Source organism: Podarcis liolepis (genome assembly GCF_965112155.1).
Source record: "Podarcis liolepis genome assembly, chromosome: 8".
Classification (NCBI taxonomy): Eukaryota; Metazoa; Chordata; class Lepidosauria; order Squamata; family Lacertidae; genus Podarcis; species Podarcis liolepis.
Genome location: NC_139560.1, coordinates 89500460 through 89527692, shown reverse-complemented (window position 1 = coordinate 89527692; position 27233 = coordinate 89500460). Strand labels below are relative to the sequence as shown.

Here is a 27233-nt window from a genome sequence, read left to right as displayed (position 1 = left end):
TCAAGGGCTGTAATATGGAAGAGGGAGCAAGTTTGTTTTCTCCTGCTCCAGAGGGTAGGAACCAAACTAATGAATTCAAGTTTCAAAAGGGAGATTGCGACTAAACATCAGGAAGAACTTTCTGGCAGTAAGAGCTGTTTGACAGTGGAACAGTCTCCCTCAGGAGGTGGTGGACTCTCCTTCTTTGGAGGTTTTTAAGTAGAAGTTGGATAGCCATCTGTCATGGATGCTTTACTAAGATTCCTACTAAGATTCATAGATTTTATGATTCTATGAATACTTAGGGTGAAATGAATGGAAGTTTTGCCTTCGAACCCTCCTCAATCTATTTAAGCCAGCTTCTGCGTGCTCAAACTCATTTAACCAGCGGAACCTCGAGGAATCCAAATGGCTGAGTGGGACACGCACGCACAAGGTTTTCCCTTGAGGTGTGCGCAGAATTGCCTCGCCGCTTTTCTTTCCTTGCCAACCCACCAGCCCTGTCTACACCAAAGAACACGGTAGTGCCCTCTTCCCCCCCTACTCTTTGGCAGCAAACGTGACTCGCCAGAGGAATGGGCTACTTTTCTCAACGGGCATGTTTACTCGGAAGAAAGTCCCACTGGAGAAGTGGGAGCAGGGCGCAGACTTTTGGGGGTTTCTTCCGTGTAAAAGTAATAGGGTTGGGTTAAAGATGCATTCTCTGCAGGTCCCCGACAGGCTGGTCTCGTTAACTGAGTCACAGGCTCCTAGAATGGTAGAGTTCGACGGGATCCCGAGGAATGCAGGAATCTCAAGGATGGCAGCCATAACAGGTGGCCATCTGACCTCTGCCGTTCCGCTGCCTTTCCGATCGACCCACAAACGTGACCAGAACAAGTGCGATTCAGAGGAGAGAAAGAGAGAATCCCTGGACCGTTTTCTACGCGGATCCGTTGCGGCGGGGTTTGTGGCTCTCGCGAATCGAGTGCATCGGTGAGATCGTGGAGCTGGCGGTGGCTGACTTCCCCAGAGCAGATGGCTTAGCCCTCCACCCCCACCCGCATGCGTCTCTCTCACTCACACTGGCCGGCCTCGTCCCTCCATCCCAGTTCCCTTCAGGTTCGTTCCAGGTTTCAGCTTCATGCTGTTATTTTGTTCTCCTGGAACGAGACTAGTTTGGCTTCCCAGAGAGAGGACAAAAAGCAAATCCCTTCAACAGGCATAGCAGAGCACCAGGGGGGCCGATTGCAGAGGGAGAGGGGAAGGGAGGGACGGGGGTTCAAAAGTATTCCCCCCCCCTCCGCGATTCGAGCCGGCCATTGTGTTGCCTTCAGCGCCCACCCTCGCCCCGGTCAAAGAGCTATGGCAGTGATGGGCGATGAATGGAGCCGGACAAGAACGGCTTCATGTGGCGCCCCGCTCATTATATTCAATTTAGCCGACACTCCAGGCGAGGCTAGGGGGGTTCAATCTCCCTCTCCCGCCCTCTCTTCTTTTGCCCTTTTCGCTTGTCATCGGGAAGTAATACAGACATTGGTGGCTCCGACGCGCAGGACCGCCAAGCTATTCTCTGGCGAACCGCTAACGAGGGCTTCACGAGCCATTTATAGAGTGTCATCTTGGAAACCTTTCGAAAGCTCCCCCTGTTTAGTCGAAATCCGATTTGGAGGTCAGCCCCAGTTCCCCTGCCCCTAGTTTCGCAGCCCTACTGGCCAAAAGCTTAAGATTTGGATCACTCTCTCTGCCGTCCCCGCGCCCCCCACCCCGCCGTCTGCTTACTGCACAAAAACGCCATCCTAGGGCGAGCTCGTGGGAAGGGCAACGCAGGTTTCTCTCTTACAAGAGGCTTATTTCTCCTGTTTTGTTCTGGGGGTTTCTGCGTGGGAAGGAGAATGGGGAGCAAAGGGGAGCTCCTTGGCCATAGAGGCAGTCCTGCCCCCCCCCCCAAGATCATCCTGGGCTGAAAGCCCAGCCCTGCCGGGCTTCAAACGGGGGCGAGACTTCTTCGCCTGTGCGCGGCGGCCGAAGGGATACGCATTTGAAATGGACTGGATCGGACTTGTCTTACACCAGTTTCTGCCCCGCCTTAGGAGGAGACGCTGGGAGCCCTTCAGTTCGGCTCTAGCCCAAAACCATGATCCCGCTCACTGCCCCCCCAGGGAAGAAAAATACGCCCTAGAGCCGAAGGGTACAAGGTCAAGGCTCCCTCGAGCGCCTTTTTTCTCCTGCGTCTCCCCAGTCCCGGCACATATAATATATGTGCATGTTGCGATGTGAGATGGTCGGGGAGGCGTCTGGGGAGGTAAGGGAGCCCACCATTGGCTGATCCGCTACGCAAATTTGCATACCCGCGTCTATTAAAGACCCTTCGGAGGGGCCGCGCCGGCTTAGAAGCGGGATAGAGCGAGGCAGCTGCAGCGCGGAGCCCAGCGAGCAGGTAGCCGAGCAGCGGCCGCGCATGGAGCCAGTCTAGAGAGCGCCCACGCCGAGCTAGGGAAGAACTCGCGAGTAGCCGCTGGCCTGTTGGCCCCTCGTTCTCGCCCCCTCGCACCCAGTGGCCCCTTCCTTCTCTCTGATCGGCGCGCAAGGCAGTGCCAGAGCCATGAATGTGCGCAAGAACGGGCGCTGCCCCGGCAACCTTTGCCACCCTGGGGGTCTGCTTTGCCTAGGCTGGCTGCTCTCCTCTGCCCTCGGCAAGACGATCCGATACCACACCTATGAGGAAGACCCTCCCGGCACAGTGATCGGCACTTTGGCCGACGAGCTGCCCCTGAAGGGCCCGGGAGGAGGCGGCGGAGAGCGCAGTTTCCGCCTGGTGAAGGCGCCGGGCAACAGCTCGCTGGTGCAGGTGCGCGAGCGGGATGGGCAGCTGAGCCTGGGCACAGAGCGGCTGGACCGCGAGGCGCTGTGCGGGCAGTCGGAGGAGCCGTGCGTGCTGGCCTTCGACGTGGTGAGTCTGGGCTGGCCGCGCAGCAGCAGCGGCGGGGGCTCGCCTCCTTCGCCTTACCGCCTGGTGCACGTGGAGCTGGAGGTGCGGGACATCAACGACCACGCGCCCCGCTTCCCGCAGCCGCTCATCGCCCTGGAGGTGTCGGAGAGCGCCGCGCCAGGCACCCGCCTGCCGCTTGACCTGGCGCACGACTTAGATGTGGGCTCCAACGGCATCCAGAGCTTCGCCGTCTCGCCCAACAGTCACTTTGGCCTGGAGGCACAGAGCCGCGCAGATGGGCTCAAGTGCGCCGAGCTGGTGCTGCTGACCGAGCTGGACCGCGAGGCGCAGGCCGCCTACCGCCTGGAGCTAGTGGCCAAGGACGGCGGCAGCCCGGCGCGCTCGGGCACGGCCACGGTCAGCGTGCGGGTGCTGGACGCCAATGACAACGCGCCCGCCTTCCCACACGGCGCCCTGCTGACCGTCGAGCTGCCCGAGGACGCGCCATCCGGAGCGCTGCTCCTCGACCTGGACGCCTCGGACCCGGACGAGGGCGCCAACGGGCAGCTGCTCTACGCTTGGGGCAGCCAGGTGCCAGCCGAGGCGCGAAACCTCTTTGCTCTCGACCCGCTCTCGGGGCGCCTCAGCCTTCGCGCTGCCGTCGACTATGAGCTCCAGCGCGCCTACGAGCTGGACGTGCAGGCCAGCGACCGCGGCGCCAGCCCGCTGGCGGCCAGCTGCAAGGTGGTGGTGCGCCTCCTTGACGTCAACGACAACGCGCCCGCCGTGGCCATCAGCGCCCTCAGCGCCGGCAGTGGCGGGGCGGGCGCGGGGTCCGAGCCGGGACCGCTCGCCGAGGGGGGCGCGTCCCCCGAGGGCCCCGCTGCCGCCTGGACGGTGGCCTACGTGAGCGAGGCGGCGCCGGCCGAGAGCCTGGTGGCGCTGGTCAGCACCTCGGACAGCGACGCGGGAGCCAATGGCCAGGTGCGCTGCGCCCTGCTGGCCGCGCCGCACGAGCCCTTCGCCCTGCAGCGCGCCTACGACGCCAGCTACGTGGTGCTCACCACGGGCGCCCTGGACCGTGAGCGCGTGCCCGAGTACAACCTCACGGTTGTGGCCGAGGACCTGGGCTCGCCGCCGGCCAAGACCGTGCACCGTCTCACCGTGCGCTTGGCCGACGAGAACGACAACGCGCCTCGCTTCGCCAAGGCGCGCTACGAGGTGGCGGTGCTGGAGAACAACCCGCCTGGCGCCTACCTCGCCGCCGTCCTCGCCGCCGACCCGGACCAAGGAGCCAACGGCAAGGTCACCTATCGCCTGATGGACAGCCAAGTAATGGGCGCCTCCATTTCCACCTATGTTTCGGTGGATCCGGCGACGGGGGCCATCTACGCACTGCGCACTTTCAACTACGAAATCCTCAAGCAGCTGGAGCTGACCGTCCAAGCCACGGATGGCGGCTCCCCTCAGCTCTCCAGCGCAGCCTTGGTGAAGGTGCGGGTAGTAGACCAGAACGACAATGCGCCTGTCATTACTCACCCAGCACTCGTCAACGGCTCCCTTGAGATCGGGGTGTCCAGAAAAGCTGCCCACGACTCGGTGGTGGCACACATCAAAGCCAGAGATGCTGATGAGGGAGTCAACGCTGAGCTGAGCTTTTCCTTCCTAGAAGATCCGCAGCAACAGCAGCCACCAGCCCTGGACCTCTTTGCCATCAACAAGAAAACAGGAGAAGTTGTGCTCACCGGGAGCTTCTCAGAAGAACAGCTGGGCCAAGTCTACCAGCTGCTCCTCACCGTGGCCGACAATGGACGGCCTCCCCTCTCCACTACCGTCCCTATCAGTTTCCAGGTGACTGCTGCGTTGCTCCCCGCTAGCAGCCAGGATTCCAAGGCCAAGCCCAACACTGGGGAAGGGAAAGCTGTGCAGTGGGACATCCCCTTGATTGTCATCATCGTCCTTGCTGGGAGCTGCACTTTGCTGCTGGTGGCCATCATCACTATCGCCACCACTTGCAACAGGCGCAAGAAGGAGAAGAAGGGAGTCCTGGAGGAGCCGCTGGACAGCTGTCACCTGGAGAAGGGGCAGCAGGAAGGCAAGGGCGGTGGCCTGATCTCCTCCAGCCCTGGCACCCGAGGCAATGGCTTCGAAGTTCATTCCTTCCCCAGCAAATCTTCCTTTGCTAGCCCGGAGCCCTCCCCAGCCAACGAAGACATCCCGGCTTTAGAAAACATCAGAGAGACGGCCAGTCTCTATGACAGCCAGAGCAGACTCCGGGGGACGAATGCAGAGGTAGCATTTCCCATGGTCTTGATTCCCTTTCCCCCCTGGGAGAGGCACCTTGCTTCTTGCACCTTAGCTTATTATTCCCCCCCCCTTTAGCTTATTCTTGAATGTTTTGTGATTTTTACATCCAGTTCCCAAAGTAATTTTTTAAAAAATATTTTATTAGTTGAATATAAGAACAACATATAATCAGATACAAGCAATCAAATACAGTTTTCCCCTAACCCCCCCCCAAAAAACAGCCCCAACTACGTCCAGATAATTACATTAGTAATATAGTCAAATAAAAAATTATTTCTACAGTTGCTGCTTTAAAAAATATCATTCCACATGCTCCCATGTGTCTTAGGTGGTTTAAATGCATGTTCTTTCTTTGATGCATATGTAATAAAGGAGGACCACATTATGTAAAAGTTATGTAGTGTCTCACGTTGTTAAAGTAATTAAGCAGGGATGTTTGCATTTAAAGTTATTTACAGCCAGTCTACACATCAGTTAAACCAGGCACCCCCAACCTTCGGCCCTCCAGATGTTTTGGACTATAATTCCCATTGTTCCTGACCACTGGTCCTGTTAGCGAGGGATCATGGGAGTTGTGGGCCAAAACATCTGGAGGGCCGCAGGTTGGGGATGCCTGAGTTAAACAAAAGTTCTTGATTTGTAGCCTAGCTTGAGTCTAGGTGATTCCAGTTCACAGGGATGTGGTCCAAGCTGCTAGTTAGACTGCTTTTATTAACACTGCTGTTCCTTATAACATTTTCTCCTTTTCTTCCCCTCACCCCCCCAAAAAAAATCCTTCACATGTGCCCTTCCACCTTCTTCCAGTCTTATGCCTCTACCCCTAGTTACAGCAAAGAGCCAGTCCCACCTGTGGCCATCTGGAAGGGTCATTCTTTCAACACCATATCAGGCAGAGAAGCAGAGAAGTTCAGTGGCAAAGACAGCGGTAAAGGTGATAGTGATTTCAACGACAGTGATTCTGACATCAGTGGGGACGCTCTTAAAAAGGACCTCATCACGCACATGCAGAATGGTAAGGATGCCTTAAACTTTGGCACTTTCCCCTCAGAATGCCACAGAACTTGGAAACTGTTGCCCCAGAAACATTGAAAGAAACCCAGCACCAAAAGACCTGGTCACCATTCTACTGTTTTTGGAAACCCTCCTCAATTTTAATGAGTCTGGGAATAGGCTGTTAATTACAGCAAGAGCTATAGATTTCAATCAATCTCACAACTAGGGAAAATATAGCAGCCAGGGTGGCTGACAGTTTGGGGCGCATCCACATCACCCGAAGCCAAAGGACCAGGTTCTGTCTGGCTATTTCTTATCCTGCCATTTCTCCAAGCAGCTCAGAATGCTTATCGTTTGGATCCTTCTTGGCACAACGTTCTGAGTTGTGCTGGCTTGTATTGTGGCTTGTCATTTTAAGGGGAGGGTGCATGCAGGTCCCACCCCCAGGTCCCACCCCCCAGCATCTCCAGCTAGGGCTGGGAAGGAGCCCTGTTTGAAACTTCCACAGGCTGCTTAGCTAGGTGAAACAAAGATCTGACTTGATGTATGGCAGCTTCCTATGATGCAATTTTGATGGTAGCTGTATGAGGATCTTTTTGTCCTTCATGTTAGTTGCATGAAATGATTCTTCCCCTTTCCCTCTTTCCTCTCACTGAGAATGGCACTGATACAATGGTCTCCTAGATGCTGCCCTAACAGTGCTCTGCTTGCTACGTGTCCATGTTCTCAAGTCTGTTTTTCCCCTTGCATTTCTAGGGTTGTGGGCTTGTACTGCTGAATGCAAGATCCTGGGCCACTCAGATCGATGTTGGAGCCCTTCCTGTGGCCAAGCCAATCCTCACTCATCCCCCCACCCAAAGACCCAGCTGTCCACCTTCTGCAAAAGCACCTCACTGCCCAGGGATTCCCTTCGCCGAGATGACTATTATCAGGCACAACTGCCCAAGACAGTGGGGCTGCAGAGTGTCTATGAGAAAGTCTTGCATAGGGATTATGACAGAGCTATTACATTGCTGTCGCCTCCTCGTCAGGGGAGGCTGCCAGACCTCCAAGAGATCTCAGTACCCTTATACCAAGCACCCTCCACTCGATATTTAGGCCCTCCACCTGAGACCAGTCAGAAGGTTTAACTACTAATGAGTACTTAACTTGAGCTGAGGTTCATGAGTGTCAGGCCACAGGAGCCGTGTAAGAAGCTGGTGTCAGGCCACAGATCTTGAATTTCCAGAACCACGCATTCGCTGGAGATGTTTATCTCTCTGTGTTATCTGCAGGCTGGCTGAAGAGGACAATGACTCCGAGCATGTGCAAAGTCTCTTTCTCACTGCTTTGTGATCACAGCCAGCCCTGACAAGCTTCCAAGTTTATACGAGAAGTCTTTGTATTTTAGCACCTCTTTAAACACACACACACACACAAAACCACACCCCTCTACCTGTGTCCTCCCTTGCATCTTATCCCCAAAGCATGTACCTACATAATTGCACACTGTTTGATTTCCCCCCAAGAGTTCTTAAATTATTGACTCGGTTCAGTGAAGTATGTAGGAATAAGCAAAATGTGCCTTAAACACTAAGATATATGTTATAAATGAAGTTGTTGGGAAAGATTTCCAATTACATTGGTACTGTTTGATATTTGCAAACAAAAAACTCTTTGTAGTTAATGTAATTTTTATGAAATGTGCAGTATTTAATTTTTTTGTCCTATATTGACCTTTTCTTTCACCCATGGCCTGCCTTTTCATAGTGGTTTTTTAAAAACCTGTATATGATGTAATGTAATGTTTGTACATAAGGAAATTTCACTCTATTTTTATATAATAAAACCTTGGGGAAGGAGAATCTGAATTTCTTGCCAAAGGAACTGTCTGAAAGACATGTGCAGAAGAAAAAAAAAACCTGAATTATTTAGGAGTCACATAAAGGAACTTTCACAGTTTAATGCTAAGTTAGTTAAGCAACTACTTGTATTGGAAAGACTGCCTTGCAAAGTATGAATTGTGTTTCTGGAGTCCATGGTCAGTTTCAAACTAAATGTGGTTTAATTATTCTGTGTCACTTATATAAACACTAATAAAGACTTGTTATGAGTTTCAGGGGCTCCGATGCTGCATTTAATTTCACAGTTACAAATTTACAGGCCTTTCCAAGTCAGGTAATAGACAATTTTTGCATAAGAAACTATCTTAAAAATAGCTAGCATCCAAATTTACTCCCATACCACCTAATTTCAGATTTTTCTGAGGGCTGTTTCATCTAAGAGCCTTAGAAGAGCTCGTGGATCCGGCCCCTGGTGTATCTAGGCCACCTTCTGTTCTCACAGTGGCCAGCCAAATGCCTGTGGGAAGCCCAGGCCAGAGCCCTTTTCCCTCCTGTGTTTTCCAGCAACTGATATTCAGAAACAATTGCTGCCTCTTTGAGAATTAGAATCTAGCTTGCTGGCCTTTGCTGCCTCCCGTGGAAGGGAGTTCCACAGTTTAACTATATGCTGCATAAAGAAGTTCTTTCTTTCATCTCTCCTGAATGGTCCAACACTGGCATCATCAGATGCCTGCAACTTCCAGTGCTATGTGAGACAAAGAAAAACTTCTCTCTCCAGTTTCTTCATCCCATACATAATTTTTTACACTTCTATCACGTCTTCTCTTACTCCCCTTTTCTCTAAACTGAAAAGCCCCAAACACGGAAACCTTTCTTCACAGGGGAGTCACTCCATCCCCACAATTGTTTTGGTTGCCCTTTTCTGAACCTTTTCCAACTCTTCAATGTGACCAGAACACGATGAGGTGCAGTCACACTATAGATTTATATACTGTAATGACATTATGATGTTGTTGTTTAGTCGTTTAGTCATGTCCGACTCTTCGTGACCCCATGGACCAGAGCCCACCAAGCACTCCTGTCTTCCACTGCCTCCCGCAGTTTGGTCAGACTCATGTTTGTAGCTTCGAGAACACTGTCCAACCATCTCATCCTCTGTCGTCCCCTTCTCCTTGTGCCCTCCATCTTTCCCAGCATCAGGGTCTTTTCCAGGGAGTCTTCTCTTCTTATGAGGTGGCCAAAGTATTGGAGCCTCAGCTTCACGATCTGTCCTTCCAGTGAGCAGTCAGGGCTGATTTCCTTAAGAATGGATACGTTTGATCTTCTTGCAGTCCATGGGACTCTCAAGAGTCTCCTCCAGCACCGTAATTCAAATGCATCAATTCTTCGGCGATCAGCCTTCTTTATGGTCCAGCTCTCACTTCCATACATCACTACTGGGAAAACCATGGCTTTAACTATGCGGATCTTTGTTGGTAAGGTGATGTCTCTGCTTTTTAAGATGCTGTCTAGGTTTGCTATCGCCTTTCTCCCAAGGAGCAGGCGTCTTTTAATTTCGTGACTGCTGTCACCATCTGCAGTGATCATGGAGCCCAAAAAAGTAAAATCTCTCATTGCCTCCATTTCTTCCCCTTCTATTTGCCAGAAGGTGATGGGACCAGTGGCCATGATCTTCGTTTTTTTGATGTTGAGCTTCAGACCATATTTTGTGCTCTCCTCTTTCACCCTCATTAAAAGGTTCTTTAATTCCTCCTCACTTTCTGCCATCAAGGTTGTGTCATCTGCATATCTGAGGTTGTTGATATTTCTTCCGGCAATCTTAATTCCGGCTTGGGATTCATCCAGCCCAGCCTTTCGCATGATGAATTCTGTATATAAGTTAAATAAGCAGGGGGACAATATGCAGCCTTGTCGTACTCCTTTCCCAATTTTGAACCAATCAGTTGTTCCATATCCAGTTCTAACTGTAGCTTCTTGTCCCACATAGAGATTTCTCAGGAGACAGATGAGGTGATCAGGCACTTCCATTTCTTTAAGAACTTGCCATAGTTTGCTGTGGTCGACACAGTCAAAGGCTTTTGCATAGTCAATGAAGCAGAAGTAGATGTCTTTCTGGAACTCTCTAGCTTTCTCCATAATCCAGCGCATGTTTGCAATTTGGTCTCTGGTTCCTCTGCCTCTTCTAAATCCAGCTTGCACTTCTGGGAGTTCTCGGTCCACATACTGCTTAAGCCTGCCTTGTAGAATTTTAAGCATAACCTTGCTAGCATGTGAAATGAGTGCAATTGTGTGGTAGTTGAAGCATTCTTTGGCACTTCCCTTCTTTGGGATTGGGATGTAGACTGATCTTCTCCAGTCCTCTGGCCACTGCTGAGTTTTCCAAATTTGCTGGCATATTAAGTGTAGCACCTTAACAGCATCATCTTTTAAAATTTTAAATAGCTCAGCTGGAATACCATCACTTCCACTGGCCTTGTTATTTGCAGTGCTTTCTAAGGCCCATTTGACTTCACTCTCCAGGCTGTCTGGCTCCAGGTCAGCAACCACATTACCTGGGGTATACGAGACATCCATTTCTTTCTGGTGTAGTTCCTCTGTGTATTCTTGCCACCTCTTCTTGATGCCTTCTGCTTCTGTTAGGTCCTTTCCACTTTTGTCTTTTATTATGGAAATCTTTGTATGAAATGTTCCTTTCATATCTCCAATTTTCTTGAACAGATCTCTGGTTTTTCCCATTCTATTGTTTTCCTCTATTTCTTTGCATTGCTCGTTTAAGAAGGCCTTCTTGTCTCTCCTTGCTATTTTTTGGAAATCTGCATTCAATTTCCTGTATCTTTCACTATCTCCCTCGCATTTTGCTTGCCTTCTCTCCTCCGCTATTTGTAAGGCCTCGTTGGACAGCCACTTTGCTTTCTTGCATTTCCTTTTCATTGGGATGGTTTTAGTTGCTGCCTCTTGTATAATGTTACGAGCCTCCATCCATAGTTCTTCAGGCACTCTGTCCACCAAATCTAAATCCTTAAACCTGTTCCTCACTTCCACTGTGTATTCATAAGGGATTATGATAATGTAGTTTATTTTCAATTTTTTTCCTATTGATTCCTAGCATGAAATTTGAGCATATATGTGAAATGGATAATTTTTTTGCCCCAACATGTATCATTTTACAATTGTTTATATTGAAATGCATTTGCTGTTTTACTGCCCATTCACCCAGTTTGGAGAGGTCTTTTGGAGCTCTTCAGTCTTTCTTTGTTTTAACCACCCTAAACTGGTATCACTGGCAAACGTGGCACTTCACTACTCACTGCCAGCTCTACATTGCTTATGAGCAACTTACAAAGCACAGATCCTTGGGGGACTCCATTTTCTACACCTCTCTCTTTGGAGAAACTGTCAGTTAATTCCTACTGCTTGCTTCCTGCAACTTAACCAATTCCTGATCCACAGCATCGAGCCTCCCTTTCCAATTACCCACCTCCCATGATTATCCAGCATCCTTCTACCACTGTCACCATTCCCACATTCTGTCCTGACCTCACCTGAAGACTCCTCACATCACCCTGTTATTTCTCTATCTCCTGCTTCTACCTTCACAGCCCTTCTACAACTCTTGTTTGCCCTCCTTTCTACATTCTGCTCCATTCACACCACATTGTTTTTGTGAGATAACGAGGCTCATATAACCAAAATGCTTAACTCTAATTAAAGCATGAAGGGGTTAATGCCATAGAGTAGGCTGTCCTGCCAGGCTTAGCTAGGTCACTTCCCCTCACCTTGGGAGGAATTTTCACTTCTTTGGAACTAAACTAAATTTTATTGCCTGTGCAACCTTTCTGGCTGATGTGTGGAAAAGCACATGAACCTGACCATTGGAGAGTTTGTAAGAAAACACTTTTTTACTTACCAAATGTGTGGGTTTTTTCCTTTGTTGGGGGAAGAAGGGACTATTTTGGAACTCACCACATTCATGCCTCCTCCTCTCTCCTCTCTTGCTACACAAAGCTTTTACACAAAGCACCCCTATGGTGACATCCTGTATCCTCCTCCCACACATTGCAGCTACTAAGCATCCTTTCCATCTTCTGCCCGGCTAGAACACCACCATTCGCTCCTATTATTCTGCCCCTTTCATCTTCACCCACCGTTTCCCTGCCTCCTATTTTGCAACTGCCTTTGCACCCCATTAGGTGCATTGGATGGGGTGGGGGGACTTCACTGCACTCTCAGGTGGTAGAGTGAACACATCCTAAGTAACCTATTTGATGCTTGCACCTGCCACATGGGTTACAACCTAGGCATATCTAGCTGAAGCTCATCTGTCAGCTACAGGTGAGCTAGGAACTTTATTTTTTGCTTTGTCTATCTACTGCTATTGGGGCAATTTAAATTTTGCTAGGAGCAAGTTTCCTAGGCCAGATTTCTCTGGTTACATTTCTTGGGGACTAGATAATCTCTGAGCATCCAGCATCATTTACATCATTTGAGTAATGGGAAGGATAATGAGAGAGTATTCAAATAAGTTCCGCCACCTTCAAATATTCACCACAGTTTCATTTTTGCTCTGAGTAGAAATGAAGTTTGAGGCAATCAGAGTAGAAGAGTAAGAAGTGGCTCAGAAGGAGGAGACGCTCTTGTACTCTGACCAAGAATCTGTATGGTAACAGCTGGATAGGACTAGGCAAAATCAGGCCACGCGGCTAGTCTCTGGTGGAGATTATGCCCTAAGAAACAGTTAAATAGCACAGTTTCTACAGCAAAGTCTGAAACCTTTTCCTGCCATAAGGAAAATGAAACAGTGGCTTTAGCTGCTAATGTTTCCCCCATCAGGAAAAAGAAGAAATATTTGCTAGGGGGACTTATTGCCCTGGGAGCTGAACTGGAAATGGAGTAGATGGCCATAGACGTAACTCAAGAGGGCAAGGATCGACTTTGGCCATAGGAAACCTGAATTAGCAAGTCTTGGTGCAAAAAGCAATTCATTCTAGGCTCTCATTTGGACACTTGGCCCATGACACCAGCAGAGAAGGCCACTTCATTTGTTCAATACTTACAGGGCAAACACCACAGTCAAGTCCAATATAACAGGAGTAGTCAAATGTCCCAAATAAACAAGCACAGGGAACATGACATCAGTGCCCATGATTACAATAGCGAGGATTTCATTGGCTTTTACACTTGGCTGATGATATTGAATAACACTGAATAAAAAATTCCTTTTAAAAGCAAATTGTTATTTGTTTTTCTTTTAACATTTCATTTCTAACCCACCCTTTATCTCACAAGTGATTGTACTGTCCCAAAGCTTTGCCAATCCACTGTCACCCTTTCACAAACCATTCTTAAACACTGACCACAGGGCATAATGCTTGGCCTTCTATAAAGGACCTTGCCATAAAAATAGGTTACAAGGAGCAATAAAACCAAGTTTTAAACCATCTCCACACAACAGCCAAGGAATCACATAGCCCAGGAAGATGGATGTTTGGATTGAGATTTGGATCTTGATTGCTTCAGTTATTGCTGTTCTATTTTTCTCAGGAATTCTCTTCAAAATGTACAACAAATCTCCTTTACTTTCACATCTTCTCGAGCAATCGTTGCCATTCCATTTGTTTGTACCTATCTTAAAATTGCATGATATCAAGCAAAAACTCGTTCTCTTATCTAGCTTCACGGCCTTGATGGCAGCCACAACTAGCTTCTGGAATTAGTGACGGACATGGAACCAGGGGGACATTAAAAGAACATCAACCCATATTTAGTACCTAAAGATAGAAGTCAAGAACAGGTAAGCAGGCAACACATGTTTTACTTGATCCCCATTGACATCTCTGGCTCTCACACACTCAAGGTCTTTCTGATTCCCAGAGAATACCAGTGAAGGGAGGGATTGCTGCCATCCCTTGGGGCAGTTGCTTGTGGTGTCAGATCCAGTTCCTTCTCTGTGACCTCTCTCTCATGCTCCACTGGGTTGGATGCTCCTGCTGTTACAGAAGGGTACATGAAAAGAGATCCAACTTTTTTACCTCATGTCATCCAATTTTATTAATAATGATCAAAACTAAGTTTAAATCTAAAATTTTAATTTTTTTATCTCATCCCGTTTGTGAGTTATGAGGGTTTGACATTTCAAAAAATTGACAATTTTGGCCTTGCCAGACTACACAAAAATCTTAAAAGCCCAGCCCAGAATTGAGACACGTTAAAACTAAAAACGCCTGAATTCAGGACTATGCCTATGCTAATAGCCGTAAATAAATAAATAAAATAAATAAATGCCTATGGGATAAATTATTTCAGTGAATGCATAGTCTGAGAGTTGGGAGCCCTTGTGTTCCACAATGCTGACCATCCTCAAACTAACACACACTGAGACTCCTTTGAAGACATGAATTTGCCTTATATTGTACCAGAGTAGCCCAATATCCTCTACCCTGGCTAGCAACACCTCTCCAAGACTGCCTCACGCAGGCTTGTTTCTGAGCTCTACAACACAGCCCTTAACTGGAATTGAACCATGAAACATCAACATGCAAACCAGATGCTGCAGTTCTCAGCTACAAGTGCTTCCTGATCAGTTTCTGCACGGCTTCCATTCTCTATCGTCTGAAGGTTTAGGAGGCATAGGGCGATCTCCAGTGTTAGTCATACTCAGTGTAGACACATTCCTCTCAGTGGATCTATTCTGAGTATGACTAATGCTGGAGATTGTCCTTAGGAAGCTGCTTTATTACTAGGTCAGACTATTGGTCTATCATCCGATGAGCAGTGACTCTCCAAGGTGATCTTTTGCCCATCACTTGCTTCCTGATCCTTTACAGTGGAAATGCCCTCTGTGCTGGCACTATGGGGTCCTTCTCTATGCAAGGGGGGAAAGGAAGAGATCAAAAGGAAGAGACTTTCCTTGGGCCATTGTAGGCTGCAAGGTGCTCCTTCTCACAACAGCTGGAATAGCTTGAATTCTAAAGATTTATTCTGTTCCTTTGTGCTCATCTCTTCCTTCCCCTCCACACCATTCTCCACTTTGACCATCCTTTCTCCTTAAGCCTTTGCCTACATTTCATCACCTCCATGTGACCCTTTCTTATTGGAGGCTACTTCTTTTTAAGTTATTTACTTAGCTGTGAAACTGATTATCCGTGTAACGACTTTAATCAATTATTTGTAGCGAAGAACTTCTCTGCAATTTAATTAGCTAAAGTTCTTTCCTGACCTAGGAATATCTCAGCTGCATCATATGAGGGCTTCAACTTTGAAATGGCAACACTGTTCATTAAAAATAACTAATAGCTGCAGGGTTTCAATATGTAAATGTTCATTTTCATAATGAGAAAAAAAGGGGCAGGGAGAGTCTACCTGTCTGTATTCATTATAGTGTGTCCATTCAGGATAACTCACATTTGCTAAACCCAAGTTTAATTAACATGCTTATTTTTCAATGATATTTCCCTATTATAATAAATTGAATGTTTAAACAGCTAGTGCAAACATTTTTGATCCAAGACAAAAATGCTTACACAGTGCTGGTTTAAACATTTAATTTATTATAATCCTTTCCATAATAAATGCCTTAGATGTTTGGGGGTGTACTGCAAAAGACTATTAGCAGCATTTCCTCTGGTAATGTTTAATCCAAGACAATCAAAAATGTGAGGCGTGAATGAAATTGGACCAGAAGCAATTATGATAAATGGGAGCGTCAAGGAGCCTCTACCCCCCCCCCCGGCTGAGAGCCCCTGCAGCAGGTGCTTGTTCTGTGGTGAAGCAAAACCCTGCCAGGCTGCGCTGTCATTAAAAGATCATATGGAAATTAATCAAAGGATGAAGGGAGGGCAAGGCACGTATGAATCCTATGATCTCCTCACCCCTCTGCCCCACTTTGGCTTCCCCCTTGGGTCAATAGCTGATAGAGTTCTCACAAATTAAGTTCGCCTGCTTTCCAGACCCAGAACAACCATCAAAACAAGCTGATTTAGAAGCAACTTAATAAGAGCAATTTCAAACCAGGCAAGAATCACAAAAGAACAACAGCCCCATTGAAGTGGAACTGGAGACAGCAAGCAATTAATGAAGGCCTTGTGGGAAGTAGAAGCATCTCAGAAGATGAAATTGCCTTTGGAAAGCCAAGAGCCCAATAGGTGGCGGTGCAGGACCTGCCATTTTTTACCTGGATGACATCGCTCAGAGGTCTTCAAAGACGCAGGAAGCAAGTATTGCTCACTCTGTGCATGAGAATAAACACACACAAGCACATGCAGCACTTTAAAGGCAATATAGAAAGATTACAGTACTTCTGGAACATCTCCAAAGCAAGATTGTAATTTATATCCAAAGAAAAGGAAAAATATGGTGATAATTTTAAAATGGACATTTATGTTAATTTTACAAGCTACTTTTAAAAAAGTCAATGTATTAGGGCTGTAGTCCTGAACTGATTAGCTACTATTGTTTTCTGCCCAAGAATAAGAACTGTAGCCTTTTGTTGTTGTTGTTGTTGTTGTTGTTAGGACGCTCAAGGCCTAAGATTTTTCAGCTGGGACCAAGATCTCCTGGTCCTTTAACATCCAGACCAACTCTATGTTACAAAGATGTCTGCAAATGTGACATGGAGGCAGAGGCTGGCAACATTCCTGCCCTGTGGGAATCCCTGGAGACAGGCAGTCAAGTCATGTATCCATAGCAATGACCGGGGAGAAATGACCATTGGGAGGAGTGCAAAGAGAGGAAATGCTGTGGTGCATCTGCAGCAGCACAACTGGATGCCTTCATCTGTCCAGCTGCAACAAAACATGTCTCTTTCTGAGCACAATTCAAAGTGTTGGTGCTGACCTTTAAAGCCCTAAATAGCCCTGGTCCTGTATACCTGTAGGAACATCTCCACCCCCATTGTTCTGCCCGGACACTGAGGTCCAGCACCGAGGGCCTTCTGGCAGTTCCCTCACTGCAAGAAGCGAGGTTACGGGAAACCAGGCAGAGGGCCTTCTTGGTGGTGGCGCCTGCCCTGTGGAACGCCCATCAGATGTCAAGGAAATAAGCAACTATCCTACTTTTAAAAGACATCTGAAGGCAGCCCTGTTGGGGGAAGTTTTTAATGTTTAATGCTGTACAGTGGTACCTCGGGTTAAGAACTTAATTCGTTCTGGAGGTCCGTTCTTAACCTGAAACTGTTCATAACCTGAAGCACCACTTTAGCTAATGGGGACTCCCACTGCCACCATGCCGCCGAAGCACGATTTCTGTTCTCAACCTGAACCAAAGTTCTTAACCTGAGGTAATATTTCTGGGTTAGCAGAGTCTGTAACCTGAAGCGTCTGTAACCTGAAGCGTATGTAACCTGAGGTACCACTGTATTGTGTTTTTAATATTCAATTGGAAGCCGCCCGGAGTGGCTGGGGAAACCCAGCCACATGGGTGGGGTATTAATAATAATAATAATCATCATCATCATCGTCTCCCACATTGGTCTCTGCAGCCACAGCAAGCACTGCAACCTGCCAACAGCCTGGCCTCACTCCAAAAGCTGCACTCCTCCACTGTCTCCCAAGACAGAAGAATGCCAACCTTTGAGTATCTAGCAGTGGCCCCCTAGCCAAAGGCAGTTGAAGCTGACATCAACCAGCAAATTGCCACAAGCACACCTGTTCAGCCTGGGTTTCCCACACTACTGGAAGCTATTTTAGATTCTGCACTGTGGCTATTCCATATCCCAAACAACCTTTCTTCCAAAAACAAGTAACAGGATTGGAACCACTGGCTTCAAGTTACAAGAAAGGAGAGTCTGACTAAACATCAGGAAGAACTTTCTGACTGTAAGAGCTGTTCAACAGTGGAACAGTCTCCCTCGGGAAGTTGTGGACCTCTGTTTTTAAGCAGAGGTTGGATGGTCATCTGTCATAGATGCTTTAACTGGAAAAGGGCACCAGAATCGTGGAAAGAAGCGTATATTACATTCATACCAAAAACAGAGACTGAAAAGACTCAACTTAAGAACTATCGCCCAATATCATTACTTAATGTGGATTACAAAATTTTTGCAGACATTTTGGCAAAAAGATTGAAAGAATGTTGATGGAGAAGATTCATAGGGACCAAGCAGGCTTTCTCCCAAAAAGGCATTTATCAGACAACGTGAGGAATATAATAGACATTTTGGAACTATTAGAGGTGAATATAAACACTAAAGCAGTTCTGATCTTTGTGGACGTGGAGAAAGCCTTTGACAATATTTCTTGGAGTTTTATGAAAAAGAATCTTCATGGGATGGGGGTAGGCCAAGGATTTGAGGATGGTATGGGTGCTATATACTCTGAACAAAAAGCAAAGTTGATTGTAAATAATGTGATAACGGAAGAATTTAAAATAGAAAAAGGAATAGAATAGAATAGAATAGAATAGATTCTTTATTGTCATTACACAAGTGCAACATTGCACAAAGTGCAACGAAATTGGATGCCATCCCTTAAAACAACAAAAGCAAAACAACAACAACAACCAAACAAACCACATTCCAGCCACACCCACACCACACCCATCAAACTCCCAGGTCACACTATCGAGTTACAGCATTCAAAAAGGCCACAGCTCTTGGATAGAAACTGTTTTTCAGTCTATTTGTCTTTGACTTGATGCTTCTATATCTCCTGCCAGAAGGCAGTAGTGCAAACAGACCGTGTCCCGGGTGAGATGAATCCTGCAGGATGTTATTTGCTTTCCTAAGACAACGGGAACCGTACAGTTCTTCCAAAGATGGGAGAGGATGACCAATAATCCTTTGGGCTGTGGTTATGACCTTCTGGAGCACCTTCCTCTCCCTAGCTGTACAACTGGAGAACCAAGCACAAATACAGTATGTAAGAATGCTCTCTATGGAGCCTCGGTAGAAGGACACCAGCAGTCTCTCACTCAGATTGTTCTTCTTTAAAAGTCTGAGGAAATAAATTCTCTGCTGGGCCTTCTTCACCAGAGCAGTGGTATGTGCGCTCCAAGTCATGCCCTGATCGATAGCTACTCCCAAAAACCTGAATTCCGCCACCCTCTCCACCCGTTCCCCGTTGATATACAAGGGCTGAATGTCCGCCTTTTTTTTCCTGTAATCCACCACCAGTTCCTTGGTCTTAGCCGTATTAAGAGCCAGATTGTTCTCTCCACACCAAACACAGAGCCGCTCCACCTCGTCCCGATATGCGGACTCATCCCCTCCTGAAATGAGCCCTACCACCGTAGTGTCATCAGCAAACTTGATGATTTTGTTGCTGGAATAGATGGCTGTACAGTCATACGTATAGAGAGTGTAGAGCAGGGGACTCAACACACAACCCTGTGGTGAGCCGGTGTTAAGGCTAAGGGCTGTGGACATGTGTGACCCTACTCTAACCCTCTGGGAACGTTCTGACAAAAAATCCAAAACCCAGAGACAGGTGGAGTTGGAGAGTCCAATCGCCTCTAGCTTGGACACCAGTCTATGGGGGAGGATAGTGTTAAAAGCAGAGCTAAAATCCACAAACACGACAGGGGAGCCCAATCTCCCCATTACTCTTTATTTCTGTTCTGGAGGTGTTGCTAAATATGATTAGAGATGACCAGCAGGTAAAAGGGGTACAGGTCGGAGCTAAACATTACAAGTTAAGGGCCTTCGCAGATGATTTAGTACTAACTTTACAAGAGCCAGACACTAGTACAAAAAGGGTGTTGGAATTAATTCAAGAATTTGGTCAAGTGGCCGGATTTAAACTGAATAAACAAAAGACTAAAGTTTTGGGGGGGGAAATTAACAGTCATGGAGAGGGAGAAGTTTCAGAATGAAACAGGTTTGACAGTGGTTAAGAAGGTGAAATACCTAGGGGTTCATTTGACATCTAAGAATTTGAACTTGTATAAACTATGAGAAATGTTGGTTAGAAATTAAAAAAGATCTAGAAATATGGTCAAATTTGAAACTGTCAATGTTAGGCCGAATTGCAGTTATTAAGATGAATGTATTGCCTAGAATGTTATTTTTGTTTCAAACATTGCAAATTCTTGACAAGATGGACTGTTTCAAGAGGTGGCAGAAGGACATTTCGAAATTTGTCTGGCAGGGCAAAAAGCCCAGAATAAAATTTAAAATACTAACGGATGCAAAGGAAAGAGGGGGATTTGCCCTGCCGGACTTAAAATTGTACTATGAATCAGCAGCGTTTTGCTGGCTGAAAGAGTGGATGCTCCTCGAGAATACAGATATCTTGGATTTAGAAGGTTTTAATAATACATTTGGTTGGCATGCATATCTATGGTATGACAAAATTAAGGTGCATAGGGCCTTCAAAAATCATATTGTCAGAAAAGCACTATATAATGTTTGGATAAGATATAAAGATCTGTTGGAAAACAAAACCCCTAGATGGTTGTCACCCTTAGAGGCTAAAGCGTTGAAAAAACTTAATATGGAAGCCGAATGGCCAAAGTACTGGGAAATTTTGGAACAAGATGGAGATAAGTTGAAGTTACAGGGTCATGAGAAATTGAAACCTAAAGTACGAGACTGGCTCCATTATTATCAAATAATGGAGGTTTATAAACAAGACAGGAAAATTGGCTTCCAGGTGGAGAAATCAAAGTTAGAAACTGAACTGTTAGAACCCAATACTAAGAATTTGTCAAGAATGTATAACTTGCTGCTGAAATGGAATACACAAGATGAAACAGTTAAATCAGCTATGATTAAGTGGGCACAGGACATTGGTCATAATATTATGTTTGCTGACTGGGAATGGTTGTGGAACACCGGTATAAAATTTACGGCATGTAATGCCTTAAAGGAAAATATTATGAAAATGATTTACAGGTGGTACATGACCCCAGTCAAGCTAGCAAAAATTTACCATTTGCCTGACAATAAGTGTTGGAAATGTAAAGAAACTGAAGGTACCTTTTATCACCTTTGGTGGACGTGCCCGAAGATTAAGGCTTTCTGGGAAATGATATATAATGAGATGAAAAAGGTACTTAAATGTACCTTCCCTAAGAAACCAGAGGCCTTTCTCTTGGGCATTGCCTGCCAATTGGTGTCAAAGAAAGATAGGACATTCTTTATGTATGCCACAACAGCAGCAAGAATTCTCATTGCAAAGTATTGGAAGACACAAGATCTACCCACTCTGGAAGAATGGCAGATGAAGGTGATGGACTATATGACATTGGCTGAAATGACTGGCAGAATCCGTGATCAGGGGAAAGAGATGGCGGAAGAAGATTGGAAGAAATTCAAAATCTATCTCAAGAAATATTATAAAATTGATGAATGTTAAAATGTTGAGGTTCTTTAGAAAGATAAGGAGATTACAGCGATAAAAGATTAAGTTAAAGAAAAGAATAATGAAGGAATATATTTGAGAAGATTAAAGTTAGGATTTGCTGAAATAATTTTGAAATTTTGGATGCAGAAAGGGGAGGTTTGAGGGAGTCCGAGAAGTAAGGTTTATGAAAAAAAAGGTTATGAAATTATACATGTTTGTTTGTCTTTTTATTTCTTTGTATTGTGTATAAAAAATTGTAAAATCAATAAAAATTTTATAAAAAAAAAAACAACCAGAAGTCCCAGTGGGTTTGATCCCAAGGATCTGAGCACATGAGTTTTTACATATATGTGGAACCCTTGGAAGCGAACCCCTGTGTAAGACGTGATCCTACAGCATCGTAATTATGATAGTCTATCATTATATCAGTTAACTATGCTGGCATTACTTCCAATGACATTTTCAAAGCAGATGAGTCAAGGCTGGTGGCGCACGATGGCTAAGAGACTGCTGCAAATCAAAACACCCCCCAAGTGTGAATCTCCCTTTTGCCCTATTTCAGTTCCTCATCTGCAAAATTGAAGCAAAAATAGTACTAGAATCATAGAATCATAGAGTTGGAAGAGACTAAGATCACTTGCATGGCTATTATAAGAATTGTAATGAAATAGGACTTCCAGTTGGTCGCAGACAGGAGCTCTTTTGGCTGAAAGAGCCCCAGTGCAGTGAAGCAGGGGGAGACCACAAGAGCAACGCGGTGCCCTGAAAAAAACCTCAGATCGAGCGTTCTGAGGACCTGGTGATCCGGTGGGTGCCGTTTGGCAACTCCCCCACTCCCCGGTAAGCTCGTAAAGAGCCCCGAGAGCCAGTGGGGTTGGAGACGCGGCACAGCGAAAACGACTGCTTCCTTCACAGCACAAAGCTCCATGTCTGGCGATGACTTGGTGTTGACACTTCAAGATCCAGACTCCAGTGCAGTGAAAGCACTGGAGATGATACAGGAGTTCGGGCAGGTAGCAGGATTTAAGTTAAATAAGAGCAAAACCAAAGTACTGGAGAAATCTGGATAATGAGGAAAGGAAATTATTACAAGAAAAGACAGGCCTTGTCTTTGTGAAAAAAGTTAAATATCTGGGAGTTAATGTGTCAGTGAAAAATGTGAACTTATATAAAGATAATTATGAGAAATTATGGAATGAAATTAAGAGAGATTTGGAGATTTGATCGAATTTGAAATTGTCATTAATGTGACGGATTTCTGTGGTTAAGATGAATGTATTGCCAAAGATGCTGTTTTTGTTTCAAGCCCTACCAATTATTGATAATGTGAAATGTTTTAAAGAATGGCAGAAAGCATTACCGTATTTAGATTCATCTGGCAGGGGAAAAACCCCAGAATTAATTAACAAATTATTATTGGATTCAAAAGAAAGAGGGGGATTCTCTCTGCCAGACTTGAAGATTTATTTTGAAGCTGCCGCTCTTTGCAGCAATGGATAGCAAAGGAATGGATACAACTAGAAGATGCAGATGTTTTAGACTTGGAGGGATTTGACAATGTGTTTGGATGGCATGCATATTTCATAGAATCATAGAATCATAGAATCATAGAGTTGGAAGAGACCACAAGGGCCATCGAGTCCAACCCCCTGCCAAGCAGGAAACACCATCAGAGCACTCCTGACATATGGTTGTCAAGCCTCTGCTTAAAGACCTCCAAAGCAGGAGACTCCACCACACTCCTTGGCAGCAAATTCCACTGTCAAACAGCTCTTACTGTCAGGAAGTTCTTCCTAATGTTTAGGTGGAATCTTCTTTCTTGTAGTTTGGATCCATTGCTCCGTGTCCGCTTCTCTGGAGCAGCAGAAAACAACCTTTCTCCCTCCTCTATGGGACATCCTTTTATATATTTGAACATGGCTATCATATCACCCCTTAACCTCCTCTTCTCCAGGCTAAACATGCCCAGCTCCCTTAGCCGTTCCTCATAAGGCATCGTTTCCAGGCCTTTGACCATTTTGGTTGCCCTCCTCTGGACACTGGACATTTATGGTACAACAAGGTAAAGGCCCATAATGGTTTTAAAATTCATGTAATTAGAAAATCTCTATATAATGTTTGGATAAAATACAAAGATCTTTTAGAGAGGAAAACACCCAGGTGGCTCTCGCCAATGGAGGCAAATGCCCAGGAAAAGTTAAACATGGAGTCCAAGTGGTTGAGATATTCAGATTTGTTAGTGGAAGATAAAGAAGGATTTAAATTAAAACCATTTGACCAAATTAAAGATAAAATAAATTGGTTACATTACCACCACATCAATGAATTGTATAAATTAGATAAGAAAAAAAGGTTTTGCATCAGAAAAAAACCCAACTGGAAATGGAGTTGTTAGATTCTAAAGTTAAAAATTTGTCTAAAATGTATAATCTATTGTTGAACAAGTTAAATCTGTGATGATAGACTGGGCAAGGGATGTAGGATATAACATAACGTTTGAAGATTGGGAAAGGTTGTGGAGGAAAGGGGTCAAGTTCACTGCATGTACGGTGTTAAAGGAAAATATTATGAAAATGAAAGTGATAATCTATGTTGGAAATGTAAAGAAAAGGAGGGTACCTTCTACCATATGTAAGAGCTGTTTGACAGTGGAGTTTGCTGCCAAGGAGTGTGGTGGAGTCTCCTCCTTTGGAGGTCTTTAAGCAGAGGCTTGACAACCACATGTCAGGAGTGCTCTGATGGTGTTTCCTGCTTGGCAGGGGGTTGGACTCGATGGCCCTTGTGGTCTATTCCAACTCTATGATTCTATGATATGTGGTGGACCTGTCCCAAGGTGAAAGACTTCTGGGAGAAGTTTAAGAAACCAGAAGCCTTTCTTCTTGGAATAACAGGTCTGGAATTGGCCAAAAAAGATGTTAGATTGTTTTTGTATGCCACAATTGCAGCTCAAATTTTACTGGCAAGAATTGGAAAACACAAGAAGTACCAACTGTGGAAGAATGGCAGATGAAGATGATGGACTTTTCGGAGCTAGCCAACCTGACCGGAAGAGTCCATGATCAGAAGGAGGAGGAGCATCAGGAAGAATGGAAGAATTTCAAAGATTATTTACTTAAATATGCTAAGATAAATTAATTAGAAATACTTGCAAGAAAATAGATAGGCTAAGGATTTAAATATGTGAAGTTGTGGAAGTTATGTGAAGTTATGGAAGTTATGGAAGTTATGGAAGTTATGGAAGTTAAAGCAAGGATGAAAAAAACAAAGATGGTAAGAGGAATAAGTAAATTTTATGAAAATCTGTTTTGGAAAACCGTTACAATTATATATATTGAAATTCAGTCAAGGGAATTTGAGGAAGTCGCTTAACAATGTTATTAAGATTGGATTAAGTTCAGTTATGATATATGTTTGTTTGTTTAAAATTTTGGAAAATTAATTTTGAAAATTGGGAGGAAAAGAATTGTGATGAAATGATATATTTGAAGTGCTTTACACGAAAGCTAAGTATTAACAAGCAGTTAGAGAGCCTTGTTTCCTCTTTTTAAAGGAGAGTGTTGCAAGATTGCAGGAGTTCCAGGTGCCACTGACTGAAAAATGTACAGTCATAATGGATCATCAAAATCCTTGCTCAAATACACGCATCCTGCAAGGTCAAGTTTCAAATAAGCAGAGGCACCCACCAAAAGAATGTGAAGAAATGGACCCTACATGGCAAGGGTACACCTCATACAAAGTCCGGTGTGAGGCAGGTGGGTATGTTTTGGGGGGAATTGCATTGCAGTCCAAATTGGGAACTGTGCTGGCTCTAATTAGCCTCCTGGACCCAGAGGTTACCCACCTCTGTTGTGCTGAAGAACTTATTTTGGTCAAGTGTGGGGAAAACAGTAGCTATGCTGGCACTGCTCTCCCTCGCGATGCCTGTCAGTACATAGTTTCTCTGGATTAGGTAACTGAATTGTCCCAGGATGATCTATGACTTAACAAAATCTCATAAAGCGACTTGAACTGCATAAACTGTGAGGCTCCAGGGTTTTGTGTTTCTCTCTTAACAAAAGGAGAGCCCTGCTCAATCAGACCCATCTACTCTGGCAGTCTGTTGCCACAGTAGCCAACCACCTAAATTATTGCTTATTCAAATAGCAATCATCTTGGATCAAATCATGACTGAGTGAGGTCTTACTATGCACAGATCTGGCATTAAAGAACAGGTGTGCAGCCAGGATCCCAGCCATGAACAAGAAACAAGGCCTCAACAGAACCTTCCATAGTGATGTCACCACCTTGTGGTCTTGTCTTCCATGATCATGGAAACTGGGATGGACTCATGTCCCTCCTGCCCAAGACAGCTCACCCAGGGTTCATGTTTCCTTCGGAATGAAGTACAGTGGAGACTGTGGTGTCTTTATGATATATGGTTTATTTACACATATACGTATACAACCTGAGCCTACAATGGAGAGGCTCACAGCATTAACACTCCATGGGGGTCTTGTTTCTCCCATGGTCATAGCCTTGGATTCAAACAGAAATTAATCATTGCTCTGTCTCATTTGCTCCCCAGCTTGCTGCTTTGCTTCTGGCCCACATCACTGCAACTCAACTCTAAACCCAGGCTTTGTCCTTCTAACTATCTCTGAGTTGAGGGAGGAGCCCCACCCATTTGTTGCCTCACACAGATTCCCCTTTGTTCTCTTAATGGCCCATCACCCAGGTGATCACCTCAACACAGGAAGCTAGCTTTGCTTATATTTTAACACTTGCTGGATGCCGGGGGGTCAAAGGGTCTCAACTCTCATCCAACCACCTTCATATCATAACAATAGAAACTTTAGCTAGGGTAATTGCTTGCTTGCTATACAAGTGTAGAAAAGCAGCCTTCAGCATCAGGAAGGATAGCAGTATAATGTGTTTTTGTGATGCATGGAAGCTGCAGACTGCTCCTGCATAGACACTCTCCTTTAGTACATAATTAAAATATACACAATTAAAATTAATAAGGAAAGCCCTCTAGGGAAACTAATTATGTTGTAAAGAGTGCTTTCAAATTCAAAATACAAGTTCTTCATCTGTTCAATCAAGTGACATTGAACCAGGAGTCAAACAGCATATATTCCAGGTTCACATGAAGGAGAGAGAATAAAATTTCCCCACGAACGTTCAGGGATTTGTTATTGATTCAGTGGAACTTAAATGCAACTAACAAGAGGACAGTGTACCTTTCCCTAGTATATGTTGCTTATTCTACGGAACCAGTAAGGGTAAAAGGTGTGGAGAGTCAACGTGGAAATACCTGGAGGCCAAAATCTGAATCTATCTGCCTTGCTCCTCCCACCCTGCTGGCACATTACTCAATTGGCAGCTTCTTGACGGCAGCTCTTTGCCTGAGGGACCTGATGCTAGGCACCAAGATCTACGGTGCCATCTCAAAATTCTCTTGAAGTTTAAGTCAGGCAGTGGCTCAGAGGCTTAATCTGAATTATTCCCCTACTGGAGGAGAGATGCAAGTATAGATGGAGTAGGTGCATGGGGGGTGTGAATTAGCAGCTTTGGAGGTGTTTAAATTGGGCAAATGGTACAGAGGGAAAGGGAAATGCTTAGTCCACTCATCTCGGTCTGCTGCTCAAATCAAACTCAGAACCCCTGTGCCTGTCACATTTTTTAAAATCATTCATGGATCTCCTATACCAGATGTTGCATGATTCAAAGTGGGGGGCATAAAGCACTATCACCAGCACCCACTTAGAAGGTCAAAATGTGTTAATTGTCCATCGACTGACCAATTAGAATCAAACTAATGCCTTGGCTCCTATTTACAGAAGAATAGAATAAGAGCTTGCAGGAACAGAGTCCAGTATCCTGTTCTCAGTGTCCAGCCTCTGTGGGAAGCAGCAAAGGAAGCAGAAGCAGACCACAACCACACACCCTACTCCTGCTGGAACT

At 45.6% G+C, this 27233-nt stretch overlaps 2 protein-coding genes across 2 annotated transcripts in view; one reads left to right on the top strand and one right to left on the bottom strand.

The window, feature by feature from the left end:
* LOC310713831 (uncharacterized protein) overlaps window positions 1–27233 on the bottom strand; it is a gene marked incomplete at its 3' end in the record, with an annotated part of 476441 nt that overhangs the window by 299054 nt on the left and 150154 nt on the right. The window lies entirely within an intron of this gene.
* On the top strand, window positions 1729–8288 carry PCDH8 (protocadherin 8). The gene is made up of 3 exons (XM_083519107.1): window positions 1729–5182; window positions 6002–6209; window positions 6947–8288. Exons 1-3 carry the CDS (start codon window positions 2564–2566, stop codon window positions 7318–7320), a joined length of 3201 nt encoding a protein of 1066 aa, XP_083375233.1. The 5' UTR covers window positions 1729–2563; the 3' UTR covers window positions 7321–8288.

What these genes read in the sequence shown, in the direction of transcription:
- PCDH8 (XM_083519107.1), top strand. Translation starts at nt 2,564, where the DNA reads ATGAATGTGCGCAAGAACGGGCGCTGCCCCGGCAACCTTTGCCACCCT. An exon ending in TCCGGGGGACGAATGCAGAG is followed by an intron (nt 5,183 to 6,001) that starts GTAGCATTTCCC and finishes ACCTTCTTCCAG; the next exon opens with TCTTATGCCTCTACCCCTAG. An exon ending in CATCACGCACATGCAGAATG is followed by an intron (nt 6,210 to 6,946) that starts GTAAGGATGCCT and finishes TTGCATTTCTAG; the next exon opens with GGTTGTGGGCTTGTACTGCT.